This window comes from Oncorhynchus keta, chromosome 28 (genome assembly GCF_023373465.1).
Source record: "Oncorhynchus keta strain PuntledgeMale-10-30-2019 chromosome 28, Oket_V2, whole genome shotgun sequence".
In the NCBI taxonomy this organism is placed as follows: domain Eukaryota; kingdom Metazoa; phylum Chordata; class Actinopteri; order Salmoniformes; family Salmonidae; genus Oncorhynchus; species Oncorhynchus keta.
This window is the reverse complement of record NC_068448.1, coordinates 5,595,146-5,619,333: the sequence shown is the minus strand read 5'-3', so window position 1 is coordinate 5,619,333 and position 24,188 is coordinate 5,595,146. Positions and strand designations below refer to the sequence as shown.

The window sequence follows — 24,188 nt, the reverse complement described above, 5'->3', positions numbered from 1 at the left end:
CCCATTATCCTAATCCACTACACAGTATCCTAACCACAAACCTAACCCAGTATCCTAACCCAGTACCCTAACCACAAACCTAACCCAGTACCCTAACCACAAACCTATTCCAGTATCCTAACCACAAACCGAACCCAGTATCCTAACCCAGTACCCTAACCACAAACCTAACCCAGTACCCTAACCCAGTACCCTAACCACAAACCTAACCCAGTACCCTAACCCAGTACCCTAACCACAAACCTAACCCAGTATACTAATCCACTACACAGTACCCTAACCCAGTACCCTAACCACAAACCTAACCCAGTACCCTAACCCATTATCCTAATCCACTACACAGTATCCTAACCACAAACCTAACCCAGTATCCTAACCCAGTACCCTAACCACAAACCTAACCCAGTACCCTAACCACAAACCTATTCCAGTATCCTAACCACAAACCGAACCCAGTATCCTAACCCAGTACCCTAACCACAAACCTAACTCAGTACCCTAACCACAAACCTAACCCAGTATCCTAACCCAGTACCCTAACCACAAACCTAACCAAGTACCCTAACCCAGTATCCTAATCCACTACACCGTACCCTAACCCAGTACCCTAACCACAAACCTTACCCAGTACCCTAACCACAAACCTAATCCAGTATCCTAACCACAAACCTAACCCAGTACCCTAACCCAGTATCCTAACCCAGTATCCTGACCCAGTATCCTAACTCAGTACCCTAACCCAGTATCCTAATCCACTACACAGTATCCTAACCCACTACCATGTATCCTAACACAGTACGCTAATACAGTACCCTAACCCAGTATCCTAACACAGTATCCTAACCCAGTATCCTACCCCAGTATCCTAACCCAGTATCCTAATCCACTACACAGTACCATGTATCCTAACCCAGTATCCTAACCCAGCACCCTAACCCAGTACCTTAACCCAGTATCCTAACTCAGTATCCTAACCCAGTATCCTAACTCAGTACCTTAACCCAGTATCTTAACCCAGTACCCACTACCCAGAATCCTAACTCAGTACCCACTACTCAGAATCCTAACCCAGTATCCTAACTCAGTACCCTAACCCAGAATCCTGACCCAGTACCCACTACCATGTATCCTATCCCAGTACACTAACCCACTAACCACTACCTTGTATCCTAACCCAGTATTCTAATCCACTACCATGTATCCTATCCCAGTACCCTAACCCACTACCCACTACCATGTATCCTAACCCAGTACCCTAACCCACTAACCACTACCATGTATCCTAACCCAGTATTCTAATCCACTACCATGTATCCTAACCCAGTATTCTAATCCACTACCATGTATCCTATCCCAGTACCCTAACCCACTACCCACTACCATGTATCCTAACCCAGTACCCTAACCCACCAACCACTACCATGTATCCTAACCCAGTATTCTAATCCACTACCATGTATCCTAACCCAGTATTCTAATCCACTACCATGTATCCTATCCCAGTACCCTAACCCACTACCCACTACCATGTATCCTAACCCAGTACCCTAACCCACTAACCACTACCATGTATCCTAACCCAGTATTCTAATCCACTACCATGTATCCTATCCCAGTACCCTAACCCACTACCCACTACCATGTATCCTAACCCAGTATCCTAACCCACTACCCACTACCATGTATCCTAACCCAGTATTCTAATCCACTACCATGTATCCTATCCCAGTGCCCTAACCCACTACCATGTATCCTAACCCAGTATTCTAATCCACTACCATGTATCCTATCCCAGTACCCTAACCCACTAACCACTACCATGTATCCTAACCCAGTATTCAAATCCACAACCATGTATCCTAACCCAGTACCAACTACCATGTATCCTAACCCAGTACCCTAACCCACTACCCACTACTATGTGTCCTAACCCAGTACCCTAACCCAGTACCCACCCTGCGTGTGACGGTGGGGTCGCGGAGGGCCATGTATCCTAACCCAGTACCCACTACCATGTATCCTAACCCAGTACCCTAACCCACTACCCACTACCATGTGTCCTAACCCAGTACCCTAACCCACTACCCACTACCATGTGTCCTAACCCAGTACCCTAACCCACTACCCACTACCATGTGTCCTAACCCAGTACCCTAGCCCACTAACCACTACCATGTGTCCTAACCCAGTACCCACCCTGCGTGTGACGGTGGGGTCGCGGAGGGCCATGTATCCTAACCCAGTACCCACTACCATGTGTCCTAACCCAGTACCCACTACCATGTGTCCTAACCCAGTACCCTAACCCACTACCATGTATCCTAACCCAGTACCCTAAACCACTACGCACTACCATGTATCCTAACCCAGTACCCTAACCCACTACCCACTACCATGTATCCTAACCCAGTACAATAACCCACTAACCACTACCATGTATCCTAACCCAGTATTCAAATCCACGACCATGTATCCTAACCCAGTACCAACTACCATGTATCCTAACCCAGTACCCTAACCCACTACCCACTACTATGTGTCCTAACCCAGTACCCTAACCCACTACCCACTACTATGTGTCCTAACCCAGTACCCTAACCCACTACCATGTATCCTAACCCAGTACCCTAACCCACTACGCACTACCATGTATCCTAACCCAGTACCCTAACCCACTACCCACTACCATGTATCCTAACCCAGTACCCTAACCCACTACCCACTACCCACTACCATGTGTCCTAACCCAGTACCCTAACCCACTACCCACTACCATGTATCCTAACCCAGTACCCTAACCCACTACCCACTACCATGTGTCCTAACCCAGTATCCTAACCCACTACCCACTACCATGTATCCTAACCCAGTACCCTAACCCACTACCCACTACCATGTGTCCTAACCCAGTACCCTAGCCCACTAACCACTACCATGTGTCCTAACCCAGTACCCACCCTGCGTGTGACGGTGGGGTCGCGGAGGGCCATGTATCCTAACCCAGTACCCACTACCATGTGTCCTAACCCAGTACCCACTACCATGTGTCCTAACCCAGTACCCACCCTGCGTGTGACGGTGGGGTCGCGGAGGGCCATGTATCCTAACCCACTACCCACTACCATGTATCCTAACCCAGTACCCTAACCCACTAACCACTACCATGTATCCTAACCCAGTATTCTAATCCACTACCATGTGTCCTAACCCAGTACCCTAACCCAGTATCCTAACCCACTACCCACTACCATGTATCCTAACCCAGTACCCACTACCATGTGTCCTAACCCAGTACCCTAACCCACTACCATGTATCCTAACCCAGTACCCTAACCCACTACCCACTACCATGTATCCTAACCCAGTACCCTAACCCACTAACCACTACCATGTATCCTAACCCAGTACCCACTAACATGTGTCCTAACCCAGTACCCACTACCATGTGTCCTAACCCAGTACCCTAACCCACTACCATATATCCTAACCCAGTACCCTAACCCAGTACCCACTATCATGTATCCTAACCCAGTATTCTAATTCACTACCATGTGTCCTAAACCAGTACCCTCACCCAGTACCCTAACCCACTAACCACTACCATGTATCCTAACCCAGTATTCTAATCCACTACCCAGTACCCTAACCCAGTACCCTAACCCACTAACATGTATCCTAACCCAGTATTCTAATCCACTACCCAGTACCCTAACCCAGTACCCTAACCCACTACCATGTATCCTAACCCAGTAACCTAACCCACTACCCACTACCATGTATCCTAACCCAGTACCCTAACCCACTAACCACTACCATGTATCCTAACCCAGTACCCACTACCATGTGTCCTAACCCAGTACCCACTACCATGTATTCTAACCCAGTATTCTAATTCACTACCATGTGTCCTAAACCAGTACCCTAACCCAGTACCCTAACCCACTAACCACTACCATGTATCCTAACCCAGTATTCTAATCCACTACCCAGTACCCTAACCCAGTACCCTAACCCAGTACCCTAACCCACTAACATGTATCCTAACCCAGTATTCCAATCCACTACCCAGTACCCTAACCCACTACCCACTACCATGTGTCCTAACCCAGTACCCGAGCCCACTAACCACTAGCATGTGTCCTAACCCAGTACCCACCCTGCGTGTGACGGTGGGGTCGCGGAGGGCCATGTATCCTAACCCAGTACCCACTACCATGTGTCCTAACCCAGTACCCTAACCCACTAACCACTACCATGTATCCTAACCCAGTACCCTAACCCACTAACCACTAACATGTATCCTAACCTAGTATTCTAATCCACTATCATGTATCCTATCCCAGTACCCTAACCCACTAACCACTACCATGTATCCTAACCCAGTATTCTAATCCACTACTATGTATCCTAACCCAGTACCCTAACCCAGTACCCACTACCATGTGTCCTAACCCAGTACCCACTACCATGTGTCCTAACCCAGTACCCTAACCCACTACCATGTATCCTAACCCAGTACCCTAACCCACTACCCACTACCATGTATCCTAACCCAGTACCCTAACCCACTACCATGTATCCTAACCCAGTATTCTAATCCACTACCATGTGTCCTAACCCAGGACCCTAACCCAGTACCCTAACCCACTAACCACTACGATGTATCCTAACCCAGTATTCTAATCCACTACCCAGTACCCTAACCCAGTACCCTAACCCAATAACATGTATCCTAACCCAGTATTCTAATCCACTAGCCAGTACCCTGACCCAGTACCCTAACCCAGTACCCTAACCCACTAACCACTACCATGTATCCTAACCCAGTATTCTAATCCACTACCATGTATCCTAACCCAGTACCCTAACCCAGTACCCATCAGTACCCGCCCTGCGTGTGACGGTGGGGTCGCGGAGGGCCATGTATCCTAACCCAGTACCCACTACCATGTGTCCTAACCCAGTACCCTAACCCAGTACCCACTACCATGTGTCCTAACCCAGTACCCTAACCCAGTACCCACTACCATGTGTCCTAACCCAGTACCCTAACCCAGTACCCACTACCATGTGTCCTAACCCAGTACCCTAACCCAGTACCCTAACCCAATAACATGTATCCTAACCCAGTATTCTAATCCACTAGCCAGTACCCTGACCCAGTACCCTAACCCAGTACCCTAACCCACTAACCACTACCATGTGTCCTAACCCAGTACCCACTACCATGTGTCCTAACCCAGTACCCTAACCCACTACCATGTGTCCTAACCCAGTACCCACCCTGCGTGTGACGGTGGGGTCGCGGAGGGCCTTGCCCATCAGGTGTCCCAGGAGGGTGTTGGTTCTGAGGAAACGGAGACGGATGTTGGTGGCCTTGGTGAAATCCCTCAGGACTGGAGAGTAGGAGAAGTTCATAGCCCCGGGACGCCCGTTCACTAGAGACACCACCACCTGGGAGAGAGGGACGATGTCACACACACACAGACGCTGTCTCTCACACACACACAGACACTGTCTCTCTCGCACGCACGCACGCACGCACGCACGCACGCACGCACGCACGCACGCACGCACACACACACACACACACACACACACACACACACACACACACCACTGCACCTCTCCATTCTCCAGGGGTACGATGCGGGAGTATTCAGTGGTACAGATGACGTCGTTGTCAGAGTTGATCCGTTCGATGGTTCGCTGTCCGAAGCGCTCAATGCAGTCTCTCTTAGAAGCTGTTAAACACACATACACATAAACACACATAAACTACACATACACACATAAACTACACATAAATACACATAAACTACACACACACACATAAAACACACATAAATACACATAAACACACATAAACTGCACATACACACACATAAAATACACATAAACACACATAAATACACATAAACACACATAAACACACATAAACACACATAAACTACACATACACACATAAAATACACATAAATACACATAAACTACACATACAAACATAAATACACATAAATACACAAACACACATAAACTACACATACACACACATAAACTACACATACACATAAACACACATAAACACACATAAACTACACATACACACATAAATACACATAAACACACATAAATACACATACACACACATAAACACACATAAACACACATACACACATAAATACACATAAATACACATAAACACACATAAATACACATACACACACATAAATACACATAAACACACATAAATACACATACACACACATACACACACATAAACACACATACACACATAAATACACATAAAATACACATAAACACACATAAATACACATAAATACACATACACAAACTACGCATACACACACATAAATACACATAAACTACACATACACATAAATACACATAAATACACATAAATACACATAAACACACATAAATACACATAAATACACATAAACACACATAAATACACATACACACACATAAATACACATAAAGACACATAAACTACACATACACACAAACACACATAAATACACATAAACACACATAAACTACACATACACACACATAAAATACACATAAATACACATAAATACACATAAACACACAAACTACACATACACACACATAAAATACACATAAATACACATAAACACACATAAAATACACAAACACACGTAAATACACAACAACAAACATAAATACACATACATACACACAAACACACACAAACACACGTAAATACACATACACACACATAAATACACATATACACACATAAACTAGACATACACAACAACACACATAAACACACATACACACATAAATACACAACAACACACATAAATACACACATAAAACAACACAATAATAACCAGAGAGAAGAACGATAAGAATCTGTGATGGATATGAGCTGAGATGTGTGTTGGTTCAGTCACAGCGTTGGGAAAGCTACTCTGAAAATGTAGTTGACCAAGCTACCAATTACTTCACACAGGAAATAAGTTAAACTACACTAAAGCTACCCTTAAGAAAAAGTTACACTGGACAAAAATATAGACGCAACATGTAAAAATGCCGAGTTGAAAAAAAAATATCCCTCAAATTTTACATACGCACAAAAAAGAATTGTGCCCAAATTTGTTTACATCCCTGTTCGTGAACATTTCTACTTTGCCAAGATTATCTATCCACCGGACTCAAAGAGCATGATCATTACACAGGTGCACCTTGTGCCGGGGGGGACAATAAAAGGCCACTCTAAAATGTGCAGTTTTGTCACACAACACAATGCCACAGATGTCTCAAGTTAAAGGAGCGTGGCAACTGGCAGGCTGACTGCAGGGATATCCAACAGACCTGTTAATATAATAATATAATATATGCCATTTAGCTGACGCTTTTATCCAAAGCGACTTACAGTCATGTGTGCATACATTCTACGTATGGGTGGTCCTGGGAATCGAACCCACTACCCTGGCGTTACAAGCGCCATGCTCTACCAACTGAGCCACAGAAGGACCACGTTGGCAGAGAATGTCATGTTTATTTCTCTACCAACCGGCCTCACAACCGCAGACCACATGAAAGGCGTTGTGCGGTTTGCTGAAGTCAACGTTGTTAACTGATTGTCCCGTGGTGGCGGTGGGGTTATGGTATGGACAGGCATAAGCTACGGACAACGAACACAATTGCATTTTATCGATGGCAATTTGAATGCACAGAGTTACCGTGAAGAGATCCTGAGGCCCGTTGTCGTGCCATTCATCCGCCACAATCAGCTCATGTTTCAGCAAGATAATGAACAGCCCCATGTTGCAAGGATCTGGACACAATTCCTGGAAGCTGAACATGTACTTCCATGGCCTGCATACTCACCAGACATGTCACCCATTGAGCATGTTTGGGATGCTCTGGATCGACGTGTATGACAGCGCGTTCCAGTTCCCGCCAATATCCAGTAACTTCACAGCCATTGAAGCGAAAGTGGGACAACATTCCACAGGCCACAATCAAAAAGCCTGACCCACTCTGTGTGAAGGAGATTTGTCGCGCTGCTTGAGGCAAATGGTTTGTCACACCAGATACGGACTGGTTTTCTGATCCACTCCTCTACTTTTTGTTTTCAGGTATCTATGACCAACAGATTAACAGTACATCTGTATTCCCAGTCATGTGAGATCCATAGATTAGGGTCGAATCAATTTATTTCAATTGACAAGATTATCTTATATGAACTGTCACGGTCACATGTTGAACTTAGATTAAATTTATCATATCTAAATCTAAGATGTTATAGACTACAGTTCACTCTGGAGACAGATGTTAACAGAATGTGTAATTTAGCCTATTACACATAAAAACAGTTTGAAGTGAGAATCAGGCAGGTCTGAGGCCCAAACAGAAAGGACATTCAGGCAGGTCTGATGACCCAAACAGAAAGGACAATCAGGCAGGTCTGATGACCCAAACAGAAAGGACATTCAGGCAGGTCTGATGACCCAAACAGAAAGGACATTCAGGCAGGTTTGATGACCCAAACAGAAAGGACATTCAGGCAGGTTTGATGACCCAAACAGAAAGGACAATCAGGCAGGTCTGAGGCCCAAACAGAAAGGACAATCAGGCAGGTCTGATGACCCAAACAGAAAGGACATTCAGGCAGGTCTGATGACCCAAACAGAAAGGACATTCAGGCAGGTCTGATGACCCAAACAGAAAGGACATTCAGGCAGGTCTGATGACCCAAACAGAAAGGACATTCAGGCAGGTCTGATGACCCAAACAGAAAGGACATTCAGGCAGGTCTGATGACCCAAACAGAAAGGACATTCAGGCAGGTCTGAGGCCCAAACAGAAAGGACATTCAGGCAGGTCTGATGCCCAAACAGAAAGGACATTCAGGCAGGTCTGATGACCCAAACAGAAAGGACATTCAGGCAGGTCTGAGGCCCAAACAGAAAGGACATTCAGGCAGGTCTGATGACCCAAACAGAAAGGACATTCAGGCAGGTCTGATGACCCAAACAGAAAGGACAATCAGGCAGGTCTGATGACCCAAACAGAAAGGACAATCAGGAAGGTCTGAGGCCCAAACAGAAAGGACATTCAGGCAGGTTTGATGACCCAAACAGAAAGGACATTCAGGCAGGTTTGATGACCCAAACAGAAAGGACATTCAGGCAGGTCTGATGACCCAAACAGAAAGGACATTCAGGCAGGTTTGATGACCCAAACAGAAAGGACATTCAGGCAGGTCTGAGGCCCAAACAGAAAGGACATTCAGGCAGGTTTGATGACCCAAACAGAAAGGACATTCAGGCAGGTTTGATGACCCAAACAGAAAGGACATTCAGGCAGGTTTGATGACCCAAACAGAAAGGACATTCAGGCAGGTCTGAGGCCCAAACAGAAAGGACATTCAGGCAGGTCTGATGACCCAAACAGAAAGGACATTCTGGACTACCTTACCCATAATTATTAGTCTTTCTTCAGAAAAAGTAGTGTGTAGTTCCAGTAGTTAACTACACAGCAAAAGAGTAATGAACTACTGCTAATATTACCAAGTCTGGATTTAGTTAAACTACCACCAAGCTACAGCAAGATGTAATGAAATGATTCTGCTGAACTACAGTGCATGTAATTCCCTACTCCCCAACACTGACTAGTAAATGGCATTACAGAATGTAATTCACTACTCCCCAACACTGACTAGTAAATGGCATTACAGAATGTAATTCCCTACTCCCCAACACTGACTAGTAAATGGCATTACAGAATGTAATTCACTACTCCCCAACACTGACTAGTAAATGGCATTACAGAATGTAATTCCCTACTCCCCAACACTGACTAGTAAATGGCATTACAGAATGTAATTCACTACTCCCCAACACTGACTAGTAAATGGCATTATAGAATGTAATTCACTACTCCCCAACACTGACTAGTAAATGGCATTACAGAATGTAATTCACTACTCCCCAACACTGACTAGTAAATGGCATTACAGAATGTAATTCACTACTCCCCAACACTGACTAGTAAATGGCATTACAGCGTGAGTCTACAGGTGAGACACTGACTAGTAAATGGCATTACAGCGTGAGTCTACAGGTGAGACACTGACTAGTAAATGGCATTACAGCGTGAGTCTACAGGTGAGACACTGACTAGTAAATGGCATTACAGCGTGAGTCTACAGGTGAGACACTGACTAGTAAATGGCATTATAGCGTGAGTCTACAGGTGAGACACTGACTAGTAAATGGCATTACAGCGTGAGTCTACAGGTGAGACACTGACTAGTAAATGGCATTACAGCGTGAGTCTACAGGTGAGACACTGACTAGTAAATGGTATTACAGCGTGAGTCTACAGGTGAGACACTGACTAGTAAATGGCATTACAGCGTGAGTCTACAGGTGAGACACTGACTAGTAAATGGTATTATAGCGTGAGTCTACAGGTGAGACACTGACTAGTAAATGGCATTACAGCGTGAGTCTACAGGTGAGACACTGACTAGTAAATGGCATTACAGCGTGAGTCTACAGGTGAGACACTGACTAGTAAATGGCATTACAGCGTGAGTCTACAGGTGAGACACTGACTAGTAAATGGCATTACAGCGTGAGTCTACAGGTGAGACACTGACTAGTAAATGGCATTACAGCGTGAGTCTACAGGTGAGACACTGACTAGTAAATGGCATTACAGCGTGAGTCTACAGGTGAGACACTGACTAGTAAATGGCATTACAGCATGAGTCTACAGGTGAGAAAGCAGGTGTGGGAATTCAGGCTGTTAAAACCCCTGGGCTAAAGGGTCTGGTGCTATTCTGTTTTATAACGTTCTGTTTTATAACTCTCTCTCTCTCTCTCTTTGGATCTCTGTGTGTGTGTTAGGATCTCTGTGTGTGTGTTAGGATCTCTGCGTGTGTGTTAGGATCTCTGTGTGTGTGTTATTTTAAACACACATTAGTTTGTATAACATAGCTGCTGCTCTCCCTCCCTTTACGTTTCTCTCTTTACCTTATCTGAACCATGATAATGTCTCTGCCTCGTGTTTTCCTTAAGAGGAAAAGAATAAAGTACCGAAGCTGTATCGGATCTAGCCAGGGCCTGTACTGACGCTGAGGTGGGCTGGCAGCAATGCTCGGAATGTTCCAGTCTCCCACCTACTGATTGACAGCTTGTGCCTTCAGTCAGGTGGAAGCAGCTCTGTGAGAGCCCACCTACCCCACAGCCCCTACCTCTCAAGATTATTCCAAACCAAACCCCCGGAACCTCGGAATAACCCTTAGAATCACAAACATCTAAACACACACAACTTAGCACAAAAAAGGGGAGAAAAACAAACTCAGGGGTTTAACTATAAAACCTCCCAGACACCTGCACTACTAACACACAAACCTTAACCTCTTCCTGAGCCTTCTCTTCTCAATGTTCAGGAAGTCAAATTCAGGAAGTCAAATTCAGGAAGTCAAATTCAGCAAGCCAAATTCAGGAAGTCAAATTCAGGAAGTCAAATTCAGCAAGCCAAATTCAGGAAGTCAAATTCAGGAAGTCAAATTCAGCAAGTCAAATTCAGCAAGTCAAATTCAGCAAGTCAAATTCAGCAAGTCAAATTCAGCAAGTCAAATTCAGGAAGTCAAATTCAGGAAGTCAAATTCAGCAAGCCAAATTCAGGAAGTCAAATTCAGGAAGTCAAATTCAGCAAGTCAAATTCAGCAAGTCAAATTCAGGAAGTCAAATTCAGGAAGTCAAATTCAGCAAGTCAAATTCAGGAAGCCAAATTCAGGAAGTCAAATTCAGCAAGTCAAATTCAGCAAGTCAAATTCAGCAAGTCAAATTCAGGAAGTCAAATTCAGGAAGTCAAATTCAGCAAGTCAAATTCAGGAAGTCAAATTCAGGAAGTCAAATTCAGCAAGTCAAATTCAGCAAGTCAAATTCAGCAAGTCAAACTCAGCAAGTCAAATTCAGGAAGTCAAACTCAGGAAGTCAAATTCAGGAAGTCAAATTCAGGAAGTCAAACTCAGGAAGTCAAATTCAGGAAGTCAAATGAGTCTAATAGTTCTAGTCACAGGAACATGTAGTGATGGGGTTCAAATCAATACTATTATATATCGCAATATTACTTTTGGACGATATTATATCGATACTTTGACTCCAAGTATCAATTTGTAAAAATAACCATTTAAAAAATATAGTTTTTCTAGGTGTCTGTAGCTGTGCCAAAACTCTGGTATTTTTCATCCTACTTCATTTTAGATAGTGAGTGATATTATCAAAACTAATTTTCTCTTGTCTCTATCTGGTCTCGCTCCGGTCCCTTTGCAGCAATATGTTCGGAACATCAAGTCACAATAAAATACTTTTGAATCACAATGCATATAGAATCACAATGATTATAGAAATAATCATGAGAATCACAATGCATATAGAATCATGAGAATCACAATGCATATAGAATCATGAGAATCACAATGCATATAGAATCACAATGCATATAGAATCATGAGAATCACAATGCATATAGAATCACAATGATTATAGAATCATGAGAATCACAACGCATATAGAATCATGAGAATCACAATGCATATAGAATCATGAGAATCACAATGCATATAGAATCACAATGATTATAGAATCATGAGAATCACAATGCATATAGAATCACAATGATTATAGAATCATGAGAATCACAATGCATATAGAATCACAATGATTATAGAAATAATCATGAGAATCACAATGCATATAGAATCATGAGAATCACAATGCATATAGAATCATGAGAATCACAATGCATATAGAATCATGAGAATCACAATGCATATAGAATCATGAGAATCACAATGCATATAGAATCATGAGAATCACAATGCATATAGAATCACAATGCATATAGAATCATGAGAATCACAATGCATATAGAATCATGAGAATCACAATGCATATAGAATCACAATGCATATAGAATCACAATGATTATAGAAAGAATCATGAGAATCACAATGATAATAATAATAATAATATATGCCATTTAGCAGACGCTTTTATCCAAAGCGACTTACAGTCATGTGTGCATACATTCTACGTATGGGTGGTCCCGGGAATCGAACCCACTACCCTGGCGTTACAAGCGCCATGCTCTACCAACTGAGCTACAGAAGGACCAGAAGGACCACAATGATTATAGAAAGAATCATGAGAATCACAATGCATATAGAATCATGAGAATCACAATGCATATAGAATCGCAATGCATATAGAATCATGAGAATCACAATGCATATAGAATCATGAGAATCACAATACATATAGAATCATGAGAATCACAATGCATATAGAATCACAATGCATATAGAATCATGAGAATCACAATGTATATAGAATCATGAGAATCACAATGTATATAGAATCATGAGAATCACAATGCATATAGAATCATGAGAATCACAATGCATATAGAATCACAATGTATATAGAATCATGAGAATCACAATGCATATAGAATCACAATGTATATAGAATCATGAGAATCACAATGCATATAGAATCATGAGAATCACAATGTATATAGAATCATGAGAATCACAATGCATATAGAATCATGAGAATCACAATACATATAGAATCATGAGAATCACAATGCATATAGAATCATGAGAATCACAATGCATATAGAATCATGAGAATCACAATGCATATAGAATCATGAGAATCACAATGTATATGGAATCATGAGAATCACAATGTATATAGAATCATGAGAATCACAATGCATATAGAATCATGAGAATCACAATGCATATAGAATCACAATGTATATAGAATCATGAGAATCACAATGCATATAGAATCATGAGAATCACAATGTATATAGAATCATGAGAATCACAATGCATATAGAATCATGAGAATCACAATGCATATAGAATCATGAGAATCACAATGTATATAGAATCATGAGAATCACAATGTATATAGAATCATGAGAATCACAATGCATATAGAATCATGAGAATCACAATGCATATAGAATCACAATGTATATAGAATCGTGAGAATCACAATACATATAGAATCATGAGAATTGCGATACACATCGGCACCTAAGTATCGTGATAATATTGTATCGTGAGGTCCAATTCCCAGCCCTACTCACAGGCGAAGAACTGCCACGGCTGGTAGGTCTCTCCGAAGTCGGTGGAACGTTCTAGCACCCAGAGGTCTGGTCGAGGAGAGTTGGCAAACTTGATCAGGACATAGGCCACGTGGAAGAGCTGGAGAAAGAAGAGGATAAAACACAACGTTTACTTTTCAGAGGAACATGAAAAAGGGGAACATTTTTAGGGGAATTCTCAAAGATGGGGGAGACAAATAGAGAGAGAAATCTGCTTGTAAAAAAATAACATCCAACACTTGTGATTTTAATCTGAAACACGGGGAATGTTTATATCAGGGGAATTCTCAGAATTAGTTTTGAAGTATGAATATTCCCCTTCTTTGCTTCTAGTATGTCATTGTCACACACAGTAACATTTAGACCTGAAAACACTTATTAACCTGTGTCCTGTGTCCTATTGTCCATAGGGCTCTGGTCAAAGGAAGTGCACTATTATAGGGAACAGGATGGCATTTGGGATGCATCCCTGGACACTTCATAAAGGCTAATAAAATATGTGCTGTCGATGTTAGGAATTGTGAGCTTAATTTCTCTATTCATCTAGTGGTGAGTTAAAAAAAAAACATAATTGTTCCCTTGATGCACTATTCAAAGAGAGTCATTTAGTAACAGAAAGGATGGAATTTCTGTGTTAGGCTTTGACGTTTGTGTGTGTGTGATGTTTGTTCCCATCGATCTATCATCAAAGACAGACACACAGAGAGAGAGAGAGAGCGCGAGAGAGAGAGACAGCGAGCGAGACAGTGAGAAAGAGAGAGCGAGAGAGAGAGTGAGAGAGAGAGAGAGACAGAGAGAGAGAGAGAGAGAGAGAGAGAGAGAGAGAGAGAGAGAGAGAGAGAGAGAGAGAGAGAGAGAGAGAGAGAGAGAGAGAGAGAGAGAGAGAGAGAGAGAGAGAGAGAGAGAGAGAGAGAGAGACAGCGAGAAAGAGAGAAAGAGAGAGAGAGAGAGAGAGAGAGAGAGAGAGAGACAGCAAGAAAGAGAGCGAGAGAGAAACAGAGAGAGAGGGAGAGAGACAGACAAACAGAGTGAGATCGAGACGCAAGCTGAACAGTGGATATTTAGGTTAAGGTTGAGCTATTTTGCTCGCTCGGATGCTTCCTCTGGTGAGATTGATGCATCTTGCTGTCGGCGTCTCAGACCCCCCCCAAAGTGGGATTTTTGTTGCATTTGGAGGAGCTCAAGTTTCATCCAGGCTGTATTTCACACTCTGGGGGCGTATAGTCTCCCTTGCCAAACCCATGGCGTTCCACCTGTAGTGCGTTGAGTTCAAATATCCTATATGTGTTGGAGTGTTCCTGTCACGGTTTCATATACACGAGGTAGAAGTGTACTTAGTACAGTAGACAGCCTGGTCTCATAGACTAGACGTAACATAGTAAACGTAAATCCGAGACACTCAAATGAGTATGATATGTTAAGTTTGGTGTACAAAAAAGATAGAAGGTTACGTAAAAAGGAAAGGTTCACCCGTGTTGAACGATATGGTGTGAGTGTTTCTATGAGGGAGGGGGTCCTGTTTTCATGTGTATCTGAGTTAATGACGTTCCAGCAGGCAGAAATCCATCCGGTATGACGTAGCACCGTGGTAAAGTCTCTCCCACTACACTGGAAATGAATAGGAATATGACTTTCAGATCGCTAAAATGTCTATTGTACATGTCAGATATTAATAACCAAGGAGGATGTCTTCTCTCGACGGAGCCATTTATCATATTTTTTTTTTGAGAAGTTCCTACCTCGAGAATTGTGTAATTTAATGGGGGGTCTAGCACATTTTCTCCTATTTGTCTGCCTCTACAGTCCAGGGTGCATTGCATGGTGCCGTTGCCAGAGATATTACAGAAGAAAGGAGATAGGAATCTAAATAAATGAACATTTAACACCCCCACCCAGCAGACTGTCGGGGAGGCAGGGTAGCCTAGTGGTTAGAGTGTAGAGGAGGCAGGGTAGCCTAGTGGTTAGAGTGTAGAGGAGGCAGGGTAGCCTAGTGGTTAGAGTGTAGAGGAGGCAGGGTAGCCTAGTGGTTAGAGTGTAGGGGCGGCAGGGTAGCCTAGTGGTTAGAGTGTAGAGGCGGCAGGGTGGCCTAGTGGTTAGAGTGTAGAGGAGGCAGGGTAGCCTAGTGGTTAGAGTGTAGAGGAGGTAGGTAGCCTAGTGGTTAGAGTGTAGGGGTGGCAGGGTGGCCTAGTGGTTAGAGTGTAGAGGAGGCAGGGTAGCCTAGTGGTTAGAGTGTAGAGGAGGCAGGGTAGTCTAGTGGTTAGAGTGTAGAGGCGGCAGGGTAGCCTAGTGGTTAGAGTGTAGAGGCGGCAGGGTAGCCTAGTGGTTAGAGTGTAGGGGTGGCAGGGTAGCCTAGTGGTTAGAGTGTAGAGGAGGCAGGGTAGTCTAGTGGTTAGAGTGTAGAGGCGGCAGGGTAGTCTAGTGGTTAGAGTGTAGAGGTGGCAGGGTAGCCTAGTGGTTAGAGTGTAGAGGAGGCAGGGTAGTCTAGTGGTTAGAGTGTAGAGGAGGCAGGGTAGCCTAGTGGTTAGAGTGTAGAGGAGGCAGGGTAGTCTAGTGGTTAGAGTGTAGAGGAGGCAGAGTAGCCTAGTGGTTAGAGTGTAGAGGTGGCAGGTAGTCTAGTGGTTAGAGTGTAGGGGTGGCAGGTGGCCTAGTGGTTAGAGTGTAGAGGAGGCAGGGTAGCCTAGTGGTTAGAGTGTAGAGGAGGTAGGTAGCCTAGTGGTTAGAGTGTAGGGGTGGCAGGTGGCCTAGTGGTTAGAGTGTAGAGGAGGCAGGGTAGCCTAGTGGTTAGAGTGTAGAGGAGGTAGGTAGCCTAGTGGTTAGAGTGTAGGGGTGGCAGGGTGGCCTAGTGGTTAGAGTGTAGAGGAGGCAGGGTAGCCTAGTGGTTAGAGTGTAGAGGAGGCAGGGTAGTCTAGTGGTTAGAGTGTAGAGGCGGCAGGGTAGCCTAGTGGTTAGAGTGTAGAGGCGGCAGGGTAGCCTAGTGGTTAGAGTGTAGGGGTGGCAGGGTAGCCTAGTGGTTAGAGTGTAGAGCGGCAGGGTAGTCTAGTGGTTAGAGTGTAGAGGAGGCAGGGTAGCCTAGTGGTTAGAGTGTAGAGGAGGCAGGGTAGCCTAGTGGTTAGAGTGTAGAGGAGGCAGGGTAGTCTAGTGGTTAGAGTGTAGAGGAGGCAGGGTAGCCTAGTGGTTAGAGTGTAGAGGAGGCAGGGTAGTCTAGTGGTTAGAGTGTAGAGGAGGCAGGGTAGCCTAGTGGTTAGAGTGTAGAGGAGGCAGGGTAGCCTAGTGGTTAGAGTGTAGAGGAGGCAGGGTAGCCTAGTGGTTAGAGTGTAGAGGAGGCAGGGTAGCCTAGTGGTTAGAGTGTAGAGGCGGCAGGGTAGTCTAGTGGTTAGAGTGTAGAGGAGGCAGGGTAGCCTAGTGGTTAGAGTGTAGAGGCGGCAGGGTAGCCTAGTGGTTAGAGTGTAGGGGTGGCAGGGTAGCCTAGTGGTTAGAGTGTAGAGGCGGCAGGGTAGCCTAGTGGTTAGAGTGTAGAGGAGGCAGGGTAGCCTAGTGGTTAGAGTGTAGAGGAGGCAGGGTAGCCTAGTGGTTAGAGTGTAGGGGTGGCAGGGTAGCCTAGTGGTTAGAGTGTAGAGGCGGCAGGGTAGCCTAGTGGTTAGAGTGTAGAGGCGGCAGGGTAGCCTAGTGGTTAGAGTGTAGAGGAGGCAGGGTAGCCTAGTGGTTAGAGTGTAGGGGTGGCAGGGTAGCCTAGTGGTTAGAGTGTAGAGGCGGCAGGGTAGCCTAGTGGTTAGAGTGTAGAGGAGGCAGGGTAGCCTAGTGGTTAGAGTGTAGGGGTGGCAGGGTAGCCTAGTGGTTAGAGTGTAGAGGCGGCAGGGTAGCCTAGTGGTTAGAGTGTAGAGGAGGCAGGGTAGCCTAGTGGTTAGAGTGTAGAGGAGGCAGGGTAGCCTAGTGGTTAGAGTGTAGAGGAGGCAGGGTAGCCTAGTGGTTAGAGTGTAGGGGTGGCAGGGTAGCCTAGTGGTTAGAGTGTAGAGGCGGCAGGGTAGCCTAGTGGTTAGAGTGTAGAGGAGGCAGGGTAGCCTAGTGGTTAGGCGGCAGGGCAGCCTAGTGGAGAGTGTAGGCAGGGTAGCCTAGTGGTTAGAGTGTAGAGGTGGCAGGGTAGCCTAGTGGTTAGAGTGTGGAGGTGGCAGGGTAGCCTAGTGGTTAGAGTGTAGAGGCGGCAGGGTAGCCTAGTGGTTAGAGTGTAGAGGCGGCAGGGTAGCCTAGTGGTTAGAGTGTAGTAGCCTAGTGGTTAGGCAGGTTAGCCTAGTGGTTAGAGTGTAGAGGAGGCAGGGTAGCCTAGTGGTTAGAGTGTAGAGGCGGCAGGGTAGCCTAGTGGTTAGAGTGTAGAGGCGGCAGGGTAGCCTAGTGGTTAGAGTGTAGAGGCGGCAGGGTAGCCTAGTGGTTAGAGTGTAGAGGTGGCAGGGTAGCCTAGTGGTTAGAGTGTAGAGGCGGCAGGGTAGCCTAGTGGTTAGAGTGTAGAGGCGGCAGGGTAGCCTAGTGGTTAGAGTGTAGAGGCGGCAGGGTAGCCTAGTGGTTAGAGTGTAGAGGCGGCAGGGTAGTCTAGTGGTTAGAGTGTAGAGGCGGCAGGGTAGCCTAGTGGTTAGAGTGTAGAGGCGGCAGGGTAGCCTAGTGGTTAGAGTGTAGAGGCGGCAGGGTAGTCTAGTGGTTAGAGTGTAGAGGCGGCAGGGTAGCCTAGTGGTTAGAGTGTAGAGGCGGCAGGGTAGTCTAGTGGTTAGAGTGTAGAGGCGGCAGGGTAGTCTAGTGGTTAGAGTGTAGAGGCGGCAGGGTAGTCTAGTGGTTAGAGTGTAGAGGCGGCAGGGTAGCCTAGTGGTTAGAGTGTAGAGGCGGCAGGGTAGCCTAGTGGTTAGAGCGTTGGACTAATAATCGGAATGGTTGCCAGTTCAAATCCCAGAGCTGACAAATCTACAAATCTGTGGTTCTGCCCCTGAACAAGGCAGTTAACCCAGGCCGTCATTGAAAATAAGAATTTGTTCTTAACTGACTTGCCTCGTTAAATAAAAATCTCTTCACGTTGTCATGCTGCATCACTTTGCCTGCTAAGCTAATCGTCACCAATCCCTTCTCAAAGTCAGTGCATATGTCGAAATACCTATTTTCCCCTAAAGTACGTAATGTCACGATTCCCTTTAGCTATACAATACTACCGATAGCGAGTTAATAATCTCATATTTTGGAAAATATTTGTATTTATTCATTTTTTAAATGTACTTCTTGTTGACAAAATGTCTGTTATTGTTTTGTTTGTTTTTGAGCTAGTGTCCAATAGACTCCCATTCGCTCCTTGAAGGAGAGCGCTCTTTGTCCCAGAATCTCCCAGAATGCACTGTGCACCCCCATTGACGTAGCAACGTTTCCCATCTTTTCAAAAGTATATCTGCAGTTGCGAATATTAGACTCCACTCTGTGAGGAGTGCAGGTTGAACATGGATGAGATTGTAGACTCCTAAATTGATAGTGCAGTTTGTTTAGGTGATTTTACAGCTACGAAACATGCTGACATTGTCTTTGGTATTAATATATATTTTAAAATGATTATTATTTTATTTGTAATTTTTGCCCCTTTTTTCTCCCCAATTGGTAGTTACAGTCTTGTCCCATCACTGCAACTCCTGAGGCGAAGGTCGAGAGCCACCCATCCTCCGAAACATGACCCAAGGAACACTGCTTCTTGACACACTGCTCGCTTAACCCGGAGGAAACACCAAACAACCGGGGACCGTCAGCGTGCGCCCGGCCCGCCACTGGACTCGCTAGAGCACGATGGGCCAATTGTGCTCCACCTCATGGGTCTCCCAGGCTCAGCAGGCTGTGACATAGCCCGGGATCGAACCCGGGTCTGTAGCGACGCCTCAAGCACTGTGATGCAGCGCCTTAGACCTCTGCGCCACTCGGGAGGCCGTCTTTGGTATTATTGTGTGTAGCTACATTTGCTAGCCAGCCAGCCCATAGCGAGAGCATTGCAATTTTCCATGTGAGATCCTCACCTCAAAGAAATAGAGAGAGACATATCCCTCAGGTTGATATGTTTTGGTAATTGTGTATATTATAGATAGGATGTGTCCCTGATGTGCCCCAGACGTTACTGTAATAGGGTGTGAGGGTTTTGCTCTCGGCCAATAGGGTGTGAGGTTTTTGATTTTGGCCAATAGGGTGTGAGGTTACAGTTCTGTATCGCCCTGTTAGATAAGCTCCTTCATAACCCAGGTTAGATCAACTTCCTGTTAGATAAGCTCCTTCATAACCCGGGTTAGATCAACTTCCTGTTAGATAAGCTCCTTCATAACCCGGTTAGATCAACTTCCTGTTGGATAAGCTCCTTCATAACCCGGGTTAGATCAACTTCCTGTTGGATAAGCTCCTTCATAACCCGGGTTAGATCAACTTCCTGTTAGATAAGCTCCTTCATAACCCGGGTTAGATCAACTTCCTGTTAGATAAACTCCTTCATAACCCGGTTAGATCAACTTCCTGTTGGATAAGCTCCTTCATAACCCGGGTTAGATCAACTTCCTGTTAGATAAGCTCCTTCATAACCCGGTTAGATCAACTTCCTGTTAGATAAGCTCCTTCATAACCCGGTTAGATCAACTTCCTGTTAGATAAGCTCCTTCATAACCCGGTTAGATCAACTTCCTGTTAGATAAGCTCCTTCATAACCCGGTTAGATCAACTTCCTGTTAGATAAGCTCCTTCATAACCCGGGAGATCAACTTCCTGTTAGATAAGCTCCTTCATAACCCGGTTAGATCAACTTCCTGTCTGGAAAAGGAAGGGACCTGAAACCAGTTTTAAGTTTCCAGTTCAGTCATTGTGTCAGTCAGTTGTGTGTGCGTGAGTGTGCGTGTGTGCGTGCGCGCGTGTGTGTGTGTGTGCGTGAGTGTGTGTGTGCGTGAGTGTGTGTGTGCGTGCGTGTGTGTGTGTGCGTGCGTGTGTGTGTGTGCGCGTGTGTGTGTGCGTTGAACAGCATCCATACTAAACCTGTAGTATTGCCAAGAGGTACTGGTATCTCGTTGGTTAATAAGTCATTCTACCACCTCAATACTATTCATGAAATGTAGAGCTTGAAGGAATCATTGAACTTTGACCAGAGTTTCACCAACCTCCCAGACAGGACCTCTATCTATTCAATGAGGAGAGAGAGAGAGAGAGAGAGAGACCAGAGTTTCACCAACCTCCCAGACAGGACCTCTATCTATTCAATGAGGAGGAGAGAGAGAGAGAGACCAGAGTTTCACCAACCTCCCAGACAGGACCTCTATCTATTCAATGAGGAGGAGAGAGAGAGAGAGACCAGAGTTTCACCAACCTCCCAGACAGGACCTCTATCTATTCAATGAGGAGGAGAGAGAGAGAGAGACCAGAGTTTCACCAACCTCCCAGACAGGACCTCTATCTATTCAATGAGGAGGAGAGAGAGAGAGACCAGAGTTTCACCAACCTCCCAGACAGGACCTCTATCTATTCAATGAGGAGGAGAGAGAGAGAGAGAACAGAGTTTCACCAACCTCCCAGACAGGACCTCTATCTATTCAATGAGAAGGAGAGAGAGAGAGACCAGAGTTTCACCAACCTCCCAGACAGGACCTCTATCTATTCAATGAGGAGGAGGAGAGAGAGAGAGACCAGAGTTTCACCAACCTCCCAGACAGGACCTCTATCTATTCAATGAGGAGGAGAGAGAGAGAGACCAGAGTTTCACCAACCTCCCAGACAGGACCTCTATCTATTCAATGAGGAGGAGAGAGAGAGAGACCAGAGTTTCACCAACCTCCCAGACAGGACCTCTATCTATTCAATGAGGAGGAGAGAGAGAGACCAGAGTTTCACCAACCTCCCAGACAGGACCTCTATCTATTCAATGAGGAGGAGAGAGAGAGACCAGAGTTTCACCAACCTCCCAGACAGGACCTCTATCTATTCAATGAGGAGGAGAGAGAGACCAGAGTTTCACCAACCTCCCAGACAGGACCTCTATCTATTCAATGAGGAGGAGAGAGAGAGAGACCAGAGTTTCACCAACCTCCCAGACAGGACCTCTATCTATTCAATGAGGAGGAGAGAGAGAGAGACCAGAGTTTCACCAACCTCCCAGACAGGACCTCTATCTATTCAATGAGGAGGAGAGAGAGAGAGAGACCAGAGTTTCACCAACCTCCCAGACAGGACCTCTATTTATTCAATGAGGAGAGAGAGAGACCAGAGTTTCACCAACCTCCCAGACAGGACCTCTATCTATTCAATGAGGAGGAGAGAGAGACCAGAGTTTCACCAACCTCCCAGACAGGACTTCTATCTATTCAATGAGGAGAGAGAGAGACCAGAGTTTCACCAACCTCCCAGACAGGACCTCTATCTATTCAATGAGGAGGAGAGAGAGAGAGACCAGAGTTTCACCAACCTCCCAGACAGGACCTCTATCTATTCAATGAGAAGGAGAGAGAGAGAGACCAGAGTTTCACCAACCTCCCAGACAGGACCTCTATCTATTCAATGAGGAGGAGAGAGAGAGAGAGACCAGAGTTTCACCAACCTCCCAGACAGGACCTCTATCTATTCAATGAGGAGGAGAGAGAGAGAGACCAGAGTTTCACCAACCTCCCAGACAGGACCTCTATCTATTCAATGAGGAGGAGAGAGAGAGAGAGAGAGAGAGACCAGAGTTTCACCAACCTCCCAGACAGGACCTCTATCTATTCAATGAGGAGAGAGAGAGACCAGAGTTTCACCAACCTCCCAGACAGGACCTCTATCTATTCAATGAGGAGGAGAGAGAGAGAGAGACCAGAGTTTCACCAACCTCCCAGACAGGACCTCTATCTATTCAATGAGGAGGAGAGAGAGAGAGAGACCAGAGTTTCACCAACCTCCCAGACAGGACCTCTATCTATTCAATGAGAAGGAGAGAGAGAGAGACCAGAGTTTCACCAACCTCCCAGACAGGACCTCTATCTATTCAATGAGGAGGAGAGAGAGAGAGAGACCAGAGTTTCACCAACCTCCCAGACAGGACCTCTATCTATTCAATGAGGAGGAGAGAGAGAGAGACCAGAGTTTCACCAACCTCCCAGACAGGACCTCTATCTATTCAATGAGGAGGAGAGAGAGAGAGAGACCAGAGTTTCACCAACCTCCCAGACAGGACCTCTATCTATTCAATGAGGAGAGAGAGAGAGAGAGAGACCAGAGTTTCACCAACCTCCCAGACAGGACCTCTATCTATTCAATGAGGAGGAGAGAGAGAGAGAGACCAGAGTTTCACCAACCTCCCAGACAGGACCTCTATCTATTCAATGAGGAGGAGAGAGAGAGAGAGACCAGAGTTTCACCAACCTCCCAGACAGGACCTCTATCTATTCAATGAGGAGAGAGAGAGAGAGAGAGACCAGAGTTTCACCAACCTCCCAGACAGGACCTCTATCTATTCAATGAGGAGGAGAGAGAGAGAGAGACCAGAGTTTCACCAACCTCCCAGACAGGACCTCTATCTATTCAATGAGGAGAGAGAGAGAGAGAGACCAGAGTTTCACCAACCTCGCAGACAGGACCTCTATCTATTCAATGAGGAGAGAGAGAGAGAGAGAGACCAGAGTTTCACCAACCTCCCAGACAGGACCTCTATCTATTCAATGAGGAGGAGAGAGAGAGAGAGACCAGAGTTTCACCAACCTCCCAGACAGGACCTCTATCTATTCAATGAGGAGGAGAGAGAGAGAGACCAGAGTTTCACCAACCTCCCAGACAGGACCTCTATCTATTCAATGAGGAGGAGAGAGAGAGAGACCAGAGTTTCACCAACCTCCCAGACAGGACCTCTATCTATTCAATGAGGAGGAGAGAGAGAGAGAGACCAGAGTTTCACCAACCTCCCAGACAGGACCTCTATCTATTCAATGAGGAGAGAGAGAGAGAGAGAGAGACCAGAGTTTCACCAACCTCCCAGACAG

The 24,188-nt window shown here is 45.3% G+C and overlaps 1 protein-coding gene across 1 annotated transcript in view; it reads right to left on the bottom strand.

Moving 5' to 3' along the window:
* Window positions 1-24,188, bottom strand: part of LOC118359423 (laminin subunit alpha-5-like) — a 301,123-nt gene that overhangs the window by 197,569 nt on the left and 79,366 nt on the right. Inside the window, 3 exon segments of the mRNA XM_052484170.1 lie at window positions 5,284-5,454; window positions 5,626-5,744; window positions 14,185-14,302. Of these exon segments, the coding sequence (XP_052340130.1) occupies window positions 5,284-5,454; window positions 5,626-5,744; window positions 14,185-14,302 (408 nt within the window).